The sequence below is a fragment of the Morone saxatilis genome, unplaced genomic scaffold (genome assembly GCF_004916995.1).
Source record: "Morone saxatilis isolate NCDOM2014 unplaced genomic scaffold, NCSU_SB_2.0 Contig3, whole genome shotgun sequence".
NCBI classification, from domain to species: domain Eukaryota; kingdom Metazoa; phylum Chordata; class Actinopteri; family Moronidae; genus Morone; species Morone saxatilis.
In genome coordinates this window covers 22,472,004-22,482,349 of record NW_023339873.1, presented here as the reverse complement: position 1 = coordinate 22,482,349, position 10,346 = coordinate 22,472,004, and the positions used below count along the sequence as shown (strand labels likewise).

General features: G+C 41.4%; 1 protein-coding gene and 1 non-coding gene across 2 annotated transcripts; both read left to right on the top strand.

The window, feature by feature from the left end:
• The first annotated feature begins 392 nt into the window (after positions 1-392).
• hhipl1 (HHIP-like 1) lies at positions 393-9,102 on the top strand. Its single transcript, XM_035674263.1, has 9 exons — positions 393-1,117; positions 2,302-2,948; positions 3,070-3,213; positions 3,420-3,748; positions 5,916-6,042; positions 6,655-6,800; positions 6,907-6,988; positions 7,616-7,698; positions 7,796-9,102. Exons 1-9 carry the CDS (start codon positions 479-481, stop codon positions 8,362-8,364), a joined length of 2,766 nt encoding a protein of 921 aa, XP_035530156.1. The 5' UTR covers positions 393-478; the 3' UTR covers positions 8,365-9,102.
• Positions 9,103-9,549: 447 nt separating this feature from the next.
• trnat-ugu lies at positions 9,550-9,622 on the top strand. Its single transcript has one exon. It is a non-coding gene; the product is annotated as a tRNA-Thr (tRNA).
• Positions 9,623-10,346: the final 724 nt, after the last annotated feature.

Here is a 10,346-nt window from a genome sequence, read left to right as displayed (position 1 = left end):
GAGAGAGAGAGAGAGAGAGCGTATCCCACACTAAATAAAGTAACAGTGTCCTCTGTAGGCAGCGCCACAGACTTTATTTGGGACAAAAACAGAACTCAGAAGGAATTTGATCCCTCAGACTCTGTCCACTCTGCTGTTGGCGCCCTGTACAGTGAATACTTCTCTTCATTAAATGCATTGTTATTTTAAATAGAACAATCTCACCCCTCTGATACTGACCCGGATCTTTCACAAACCGTGCGTCGTTGTTGTTAAGGTCGCCATCTACTGGGCAGCAGGACTCTACGCGCATGATTATTCAACAATAACATTTTGCAAAAGAGTATAACACAACAAACTACAATTAATCCACCGACCCACAATGCACCGCGGGCTCTAATTCAGACTACTACTCAATGAAAACAATGGCAAATAAATGTCACATAGGATAGCCTACTTAAATGAATAAAGGAGTATTTGATGGAGGTGGACTTATTATATGAGTAGCCTAATCGATTATGATGTTAATAGAAATGTGCTGATGGTGTTATTATCACATGAATCGATCGCACAGACGGCGGCTGTCGCGGCTCAGACTCGTTCCTTCCATTTTGTATGCAGATGGACCGATGGACCGGGGGCAGCAGCTGGTTTCAGTCTGCAGTCCACACCGACCGAACGGCTCGCGACGCTGCAGCCCGACCACAGACAGGGTGACAGAGCACTGCGGGTCACTACGTCAGAGGGAGACATAACAGCGGTTGACTGGAGAGAGCAAAGTGCAGACAGGAAGACGCTTCTGCACAACTCTCTCTTCCATGATCTCCAACGCGTGCATGCCACAATGCAGCGGTGTTTTGGCAAAGTACTGGGCCAGCTGTGGCTCTCGTCGACTGGCATCTTGTATTTTTTGGCTTTATGTGTCGCACCTGTAATGTTACACCCGCAGTGTTTGGACTTTAAGCCGCCCTTCCGACCGCTGAGGGAGCTGGAGTTTTGCGTAATGTACAAGGAGTTTGGCTGCTGTGATTATTCGAAAGACCAGGAGCTAATGACAAAGTACTACCGGATTATGGATAATTTTGATTATTACGGATATGCCAACTGTGCTGGGTTCGTCCTGGAGCTGCTCTGCCAGGTATGAACAAATAAGGTCGCTTGGCTTAGTCCAAAACGCCCCCATAGCGCCAGAAAAGCCCCATCACACAACTAAACACTGATGCTTACATGAGCATAGGAAGGAGATCTGTCATAAAAAACTGTAAAACTACATAAATATAAAAGCATTTCATTTGATCTCTTTGGCAAATAGAAAAATATGAAGGACACTCCGTTTCATGACGTAGACTACACTGAAGTAAGGTAGGCTAAAGGTCATCCCTCTCTGTGCAATAGGCCTTGGTGTGTATTTCAGGCAGACTCAGCATGGGCATTATTTTTTAAAATGAGAACGTCAGGACGTTTATGGACGTTTTGTATGTTCATATTATGGGGAAAAACATTTTTTTTACGTTTTTGTCTTCTTGATGTATGTCTTGTGTACATTTGTCAGAAAATGATCTAAACAAACAAATCCTTTAAACAAAGCGAAAATATATTATGTGCACATTATGATAATAATAATGTTATGGCTGATCGGTGTATGAATATGCATCATTTGTTATTTTCTTAAGTTTTCTTGTTGGACTGTAGATCTCCTACTTCACTGTAAAGTCCATTGTGTCCATGTGCACTGTTGGCTTCAAGGCTCTACATCACACTTGTATACTTGACCAGGCTTGACTTCCAAACTTCACAACTTGACTTTGTGATATCATAAATCATGCTTTGGAGCCCCAGCGCTTAAAATTTGATTTTAAATTAGCACAGTGGAGGGGAGAGGGGAGATTAACTTAATGTGGATATTTGGTCAGAGATGGGGTTGATTTTTGTTCACCCCTCATCAACCGTTGAGCAAATAGTTGGTGAACATATTCTCAGTATCAGGAGTTGATGGAGACCACAAGAACTTAATAACAATTTAATACTGGACTTACATCCATCATGTAGACAGAAACACAAGTTCAAATGAATGCAAATGTTAGACTGGCTAGATGTGTAAATGGGCAATTGTTTCCTACCAATTTCATGATATCGACCTAAATCTTATATGTCAGTGTTATTGTGTCATTTGTGTTAACCAGCTTGTTTATGTTACTCTCTAAGTCCCCCAAAAATCAGTTCAGGCTAATTTAAGGAAACGTCTACATACTACCCATCATACTCCGTCTTCTTCTGTATTGTCTCTCCATCCCTCCTGACCGCTTTTCTTTATCCGTACAGGAATGCTCTCCCTATGCAGCTCACCTCTTTGATGCTGAGGACCCGAGCACACCAGTCAGGACCATTCCTGGCCTCTGTCCTGATTACTGTTCCCAATTTTGGAAGAAGTGCAGCTCTACCATCCACCTCTTGTCTGACGACCCACACATAGCCAAAGTTAAAGAAGACCAGACACATTTATGCCAATACCTGGAGCTAGACGACGTGGACTACTGCTACCCACACCTCCTCAGCAACCAGAAGCTCACCCAGAACCTGGGCCGGGTTCAGTCAGACTCGGACGGCTGTCTGCAGTTGTGCCTTGAAGAAGTTGCAAACGGGCTGAGGAATCCGCTAGCCATGGTGCACGCCAATGACGGCACACATCGGTTCTTTGTGGCAGAACAGGTGGGCTTGGTGTGGACGTACCTTCCTGACCGGTCCAAACTGGAGAAACCATTTTTAAACATTACCAAGGCAGTGTTAACATCATCATGGGAAGGTGATGAGAGAGGTTTTCTGGGACTCACCTTTCATCCCAAGTTCAAGTACAACAAGAAGCTGTATGTGTATTACTCAGTGGAGGTGGGTTTTGATGAGAGGATCAGGATCAGTGAGTTCCATGTGTCAGCCAACGATATGAATGTGGTGGATCACACCTCTGAGCGGTAGGTATTGTTGTACAACCAGGTTAGCAAACGGCAGTGATCTGAACTCAAATAAACTCAAAAAAATGGAGTTATACCAGGTCCTTTTCTTGCCTTATTTGACATGTCCACCCCCCTGCAGTGTTATTCTGGAGATTGATGAACCAGCATCAAACCACAATGGAGGTCAACTTCTTTTTGCAGATGATGGCTACTTGTACATTTTCACAGGGGATGGTGGAATGGCAGGAGACCCATTCGGGAAATATGGAAATGCCCAGAACAAGTAAGACATCCACTAAAGATTTCTGAAACTAGGCACCCTTGAATGATCGGCAGTAACAAAGGATGTATTGAACTTTAAAAAAATGTAGTAAAAGAACTAATTCATTATAAAATATAAAGTTAGTTTTAATTGACAAAGGGCAATTATGTGTTTCTGTGCATTTCAGATAAAATCTGATTTTTTCCATAATGCCACATCTCCTTTAGGTCAGCTCTGTTGGGTAAAGTTCTTCGCATTGATGTGGATGACAATGAGAGAGGCCCATTGTACAGAATTCCACCAGATAACCCCTTCATACATGACCGGGGGGCACGACCTGAGGTTTATGCTTATGGTGTCCGCAATATGTGGAGGTGTTCTGTGGACCGGGGTGACCCAAGGACTAAAGAGGGCAAAGGGCGCATCTTCTGCGGAGATGTAGGCCAGAACAAGTTTGAAGAGATCGACATCATCGAGAAAGGTCGGAACTATGGCTGGAGAGCCAAAGAGGGCTTCTCCTGCTACGATAAGAAGCTGTGTGCCAACAGTTCACTAGGTAGGCATGATCTGGTGATTACAGTCATCAGTGGTTACTCTTTCAACTGCAGACAGAGGTGGTTGCCAACTGTGTTTGTGTGATGAAGTTTTTCATTACACACAAACACTGACCTTTTAAGTGTAATCCATTAATACATTACATTGTTCACAGTCTTTATAAAAATTGCATCACCACTCAGTCACTTCAAATGTGCCTTATTGAATTATTTCTTTCTAGGTGTCTTGTATAGGTATATTTGCATATACATCTATTCTAATCAATTCATTAATTTAATTTAATTGTACTCTATTCTATTCTAAATTAAATATAAGTATATACTCTATGTGTGTATAGCATTAAATCAAGATCAATCATCTACCTGGCCAAGCGAGATCCTAAGGAGGGACAACAACAAGAACGTGCCGACGCCAAGATGCAAAAAAGGCACCAAGGAAAAAAATCCAGTGTCAGGAACAGGCTGAGGACCCGGGCACATCGCTCAGTATCTTAATATCCAATCCATCCTGTCTATAGAGAATAAACTGGATGATCAGGGCCATGATAAAGTACCAGAGAGTAATAGGGGACTGTAACCTCCTTGGAAACATGGCCCCCTGGGTACCAGACCACAGCATTCACTCAGTGGAGTCCCTCTTGTTTCACCACATGGACAGAACAGCGGACTTTGGAAAATCAAGGGGGGGGGGGAAGTATGGCTAAAGGCAAATAACAACTGGTGCAACAGCAGGAACATCATTTTGCTCACAATCTCCTGTTCGCCCAATCTGGTGCTCCTGATCATAAAACACCACCTGTTCTATCTTTCCTCTGAAGTTTACATCAGCCATCTTCAGTTCACATTAGTTATCTTCAATTCACATCAGCGCCACTGGTGGCAACACAACTTTTGGCAACACATCACTTTGGACCATTGCTACACACAGTTAAAGAACAGGTACAAAGTGCAGTCTCTCCCCTCATTTGGCAAATCTGACTAAGCTGCCATTGTTATTGTGTAAGTATTAACAGTGGCTGAAACAGGAAGTTCAGATTCAGCAGGAGGTAACCCACTGGACTGACCAATCAGTACGCTCTGTATGATGAAGACTGAGATATGTTCAGGTGCAGCTGTGATAATGACATCAATCTGTTTATGGAGTCTATTGTGGGATTTATTGGGATATTAGTGACTGATATCGTTACTATGGTGACCAGCAGGACCTTTACAATCTGAGGCCATGGGTGGATCACACCATCTGTAATACCCTGAAGGCCCACACTGCTGCATATACCACAGGTCTTCCAACTCTGAACATGGATGAATAGCTGCATCATACAACGTCCATAGAGCAGAGAAGGAGGCCATCACAATTACAACAGACTAATTCCAGATGCTTGTGGCAGGGGCTATCAAGCATAATGGACAACAAAGCGACCATCTCCAGGATGGGGACTGGAGGGCTGCTCTCTGGCTGAGGATCTCAACACCTTCTATGCACGCTTTGAGGCTAACACCACCATCTGCCGTGAAGCTGTCACATCCTGGGTGGGAGAGAAGCCTGCAGTCTCTGTCTCAGCACACGTGAGGAGGAGCTTCAGGAGGATGGAAACCAGGAAGGTAGCAGGACTGGAAGGAATATCTGGATGTGTGTGGATGTGGTTCATGGAAATGTTCAACTCTCCCTGACCCTGTCCGTTATTCCCACATACTTCAAACGTTCAACAGTGGTCCCTGTCCTGAAGAAACCTCATCCCATTTCCATTTGTTACAACCTTGTGGTGTATAATAATAAATACATTTCCTTCTATTGTTAATGTCGATTACTGTTAGGCACAACGTCTATCCGCAGGTGTTTTTCTTTGTTCATGGAGCAGGGATATTTGGTTTGCTGTTATGGAAGACTTAGGAGATCAGAGGGTATTTACACTTGAGAAGCTGAAATTTTTTTTGACATTATTCTTGGAAACTGACACAGGCCAATTATCAAAATGGTTGGCGATAGATTTGAAAGCTGACAACTGCTCAATTGACTAATTGTTGCTGCTCAGTCCTATTTTGTTAGCAGGGGTTGGGTATTGCCATTAGTTTTAGTTCAATTTAACTTTTCTTACTAGACATGAATGCATGACATGACTTTCAATCAAAATTTGATTGAAAAATAATTACTGATGGATTTTTTCACAGAGGATGTCCTGCCTATTTATGCGTACCCTCACAGGATGGGCAAGTCAGTGACTGGTGGCTATGTGTACCGAGGCTGTGAATACCCCAACCTGAATGGCATATACATGTTTGGAGACTTTATGAGTGGGTAAGGTTTAATCTGGTAAAGAGCACATTTCTCCTCTGATAACAGCTGGAGGTGTTTGTTGGATGCCTACCTGCATTTGACGATTTTAGAAATGACGTAGGGTCTGTGAAATAGTTTGGACATGCATTTAAAGTCCCACTTCATGGCCTGGTGAAGGTCCTTATCAGTTCCAAAAGCACTAAACAGAATTTAGTGCAGACACAGCTTCCAGCTTCAAGGATCTTTTGATCATTATTGATTAATCTGTCAAATATTTTCTTTTTGAAAAATCCATTAACTGTTTAGTCATTAAAATCTTACAGCAATACACAATACAAAAAAGCTGCATATTTGTTAAAATATATTGTTAAATTACTTTAACAATTACTATCAATTATAAAAACTATTTTCATTGAGTCCTAAAAGTCTTATTTAAGAAGTGAACTCTGCCAGAGAGGTTTTAAACCTATAAAACCTCTCTGGCAGAGGCAGAAGGCGCTATACTAGTACAGATACATTTACAAGTATTAGTTATTATTTGTTGTTATTACGGTATAAAAGTTCATGCAAAATCTCCACTATGAAATAATAGTGCACTGCACATTAGAGATTGTAGAGTTGATTCTTTCCCAGGCGTTTGATGAGTCTGCGGGAGGACACAAACACGGGCCAATGGAAATACCATGAGATCTGTATGGGGATGGGCATGACCTGCGCCTTCCCTGGACTCATCAACAACTACCACCAGTATGTCATCTCCTTTGCCGAGGATGAAGCTGGTAATGCATGAACGCATGCACACCCTCAAACTCAGTTGGTCATTTTCAAATATGTTTTCTTGTGTAATGTCATCTTGATGTAATGTTTTGTTTTTCTTTCCATCAGGCGAGCTGTATTTCATGTCAACTGGTATACCGAGTGCTACGTCACCTTCAGGAGTTGTTTATAAAGTTGTAGATCCCTCAAGGTGAGTAATATAATCATTACTTTGCTTCTGTACCATCATTACACAAAGAAAATGTGTCATTTGCCATGTGAAGTAGCTGATCACTGTGTACAGAGAGTATGTACAGTTCTAGTTCTGTTTCTTGGAATACACACAGCTGTTTATAATTACAAACACAGGCATGTCATTCTGCTCTGTGAGCCCGAGGGATGTGCATTGTCAGGATCATACTTGGCTCAGATATTTCTCAGCTGAATATGGAGATTATATAAGTAGAATTTGTTTTGGTAAAGCAGGAAAATAAAGCAGTGTTGGCCGTGGTGTGAAAAGTCTGTCTCCTGAATCTCCCTTCTCTGACTCCTGGCTCCCTCTGCATTTATTTCTATCCTAGTCATTTGAACTGTTCCTTACCACTGTTGTCACTTGAGCTAAAAGTTAAATGGTAAATGGACTGTACTTACATAGCACCTTTGTGTGGCCTAGTTTTTCACCACTCAATGCGCTGTACACTACACATACATGCCAATACATATGAAAAAACTAAAAGTTTTAGAAAAATGTGTTTTTTCCCCACCTGCATGTATGTATGCCTGTCTTCTCTTATATGCAACAATATTTCATTCTGTTTTGTTATTAATTGTTTTTCAGACGTGCTCCACCGAGACAATGTCGCTATGACCCTCTTCCTGTCAGAGTGAAAAGTAACCTCATTAAGTTTGATCCCCAGGAAAGTGAGTCCCTCTCCAAAACAGTTTAACCTTACTACTGGCTAGTTAGAAAACAAATTAAATCATAATTGGTCTTGTTCTTTTATGCTTTTACCATTAGCATTAATCGGCGTTGAGTCACCAAGCAAAAACAAGCCTGAACCAAAATCCACAGAATCTTCCGATTGGCTCCAAGAGCTTATTGACCGCCTAGGTGAAGCAGGACTTGACCCAACCACCCCTTTGCCAACCACAACTACCACCAAACCACCCAGACATTCAAGGCGGAAAGGCAAACGCAGGAAGGGCAAATCCAGATCGCAGAGTGTGCCTGAAATCCAGAATGGAGCAGTGAGGCTAGTTGGGGATGAACAAGGCCGCAATGACCATGGACGGGTGGAGATCTACATCAATGGGGAGTGGGGCACCGTATGTGACGACCTATGGACCACCAAGAATGCTGCAGTGGTTTGCCGGCAACTAGGCTTTCGCTATGCTCTGAAGGCAGCCAAGAACTCAGAGTTCGGGGAGGGGACAGATCTGCAGATTCTTCTGGATGATGTTCAGTGTGAAGGGACCGAGTCCAGCCTGCTGGACTGCAAACACGCTGGTGTGGGGACGCATAACTGCGCCCATTATGAAGACGCCGGGGTGATCTGTGGCAATTCGGACTACGTTTTAGAAATCTAAATGTTTGACTACTTTGAAGTCAGAGATAATTATCATTAACTAAATCCACCATAAATTTAACACTGTTAAAAACAGGTCTTTTCTATGTACTCTTTCTCATTCCCATGAATGAGCACACTGAACCCCATAACTTAGAACACATAACTTTGTGCCACCATATTTTTATCTACAATAGAGTTAAATTGCATAATTATGATCTAAATTGCTGTATTTTGTTGTTAGTCCATCACAATAAAACGCAAACAGAGAAATCTTTTAGAATTATTTATGCTTTGACTATGGGGTATGGCACTAATGCTTTTCATAGAATCCACAGATAAATGCAAAAAAGTTCAGGAAATAACAATTTAAAGTAGGAAGTGATGGAGTTGAGGTAGTACCAACAAAGATATTCCTTTACATCAAAGCATTCCAGAGGTTATTTTTGAGATAACCAACTGGAATGTATTAATTATAACACTGTAACCAGATAGACTCCTACATTCCAGGAAATTATTCTAGGTAAAAGAAAATGTTTATATAGAAGAGTTCCTTTTTCGTTACAGACTTGAATGTTTAATTTGAATGTATGGTTCGCATTAAGTCTGCCTCCTCAGTGATTTGTACAATAACAATTTTGATGTGTCTGAATGTCACATTTCCTAGCTCTTCAATGTTCAATACCCACTGAATGAATGTATGATTGTATCACGTTTTTATTGGTAAATGGTTAATAAAAAATCTATTAAAAAAGTCTCTTCTGGCTTTCCTCCACACTCAGACCAAACAGATCAATTCGGACATAACTCGAAATTTGACAGCTCTGTTTTATCAAATGTTCACCCAATGTAGGCTATTGAAAAGAGTACAATGTAGCATTTTTAAAAGCTTAATCCTACTCTTAAATTTTTACAAATGTGCATTATTAATTAATCTTGCTCAAGGATACTTCGACATGAAGCGGGAGGAGCCGGGGATCGAACCAAAACAACCTTCCGATTTATGGATGGCCCGCTCTACCTCTGAGCCACAGCCGTTAGCGCTAAGTGTTCGGTGATGTAACCAAATGTTAATGCAACGAGTTTTGTAGCATAGTTACTGTACAATAGAATACAACGTAAGCTGATACATACATGTTATCGTACTACTTCTCCAGTGCTAAATATAAACCTATAGAATTTGCCAAAATGTCTTCAGAAACAGTATGGCTCCATAGCTCAGTGGTTAGAGCACTGGTCTTGTAAACCAGGGGTCGCGAGTTCGATCCTCGCTGGGGCCTTGTAGCTTTTCCGTTCTCCCTTCCGCAAGTGTGTACCCGGTTTTTGTCAATATAATACTACGAGTTGAACTGTACTCTGGAATGCTTAGTTAATTCTAACCATTTACACTTGTGCTCTTTAGCAAAATTGCATTAAGTGGAGTACTACACCAACACAGTACCACTATTCAGAAAGAATGGTCTAATGTTGAATGCATTCTTATTTTTATTAGTTTTTTTCCTGCATCATAATTCAAGTCTAAATATACAATCAAACATAAACTTAAAAATAAGACCAGCCCCAAAATCTTCCATGATTGCAGTATGTAGAGGAAATACCAACACAAACAAAGTCAAAATGACAGCCCTTTTACTCTAACCAGTCAGTACTTGTTTGAGGAATCTTTCCTCTCTGTTGTGAGTGTCATTGATATGCTGAGCGTCAGATCTCAGGACCTGGAGCCAGGATCAACCACCCTAAAGCCTGCCAATGTGTGGCCCTTGGCTGTACTTCTCATCCTGCTTCTCTGCATTCAGTCTGATTAAAGCCCTAAAATATATATATATATATATATATAGCTTTTCGTAGCTTATATCAAGGATAACACAATAAAGTCCAATACTTTTTGCAACTGTGGTCCTTGATGTAAAGACAATAAAGATCAGACTTCAGGTGACAGGCAACATCATGCTTCCAAGTAAACCAACACAATTAATACTATCATCAGGAAAAAAAAACATTCCA

What these genes read in the sequence shown, in the direction of transcription:
- hhipl1 (XM_035674263.1), top strand. Translation starts at nt 479, where the DNA reads ATGAGTAGCCTAATCGATTATGATGTTAATAGAAATGTGCTGATGGTG. An exon ending in TCCTGGAGCTGCTCTGCCAG is followed by an intron (nt 1,118 to 2,301) that starts GTATGAACAAAT and finishes TTATCCGTACAG; the next exon opens with GAATGCTCTCCCTATGCAGC. An exon ending in GTGTGCCAACAGTTCACTAG is followed by an intron (nt 3,749 to 5,915) that starts GTAGGCATGATC and finishes ATTTTTTCACAG; the next exon opens with AGGATGTCCTGCCTATTTAT.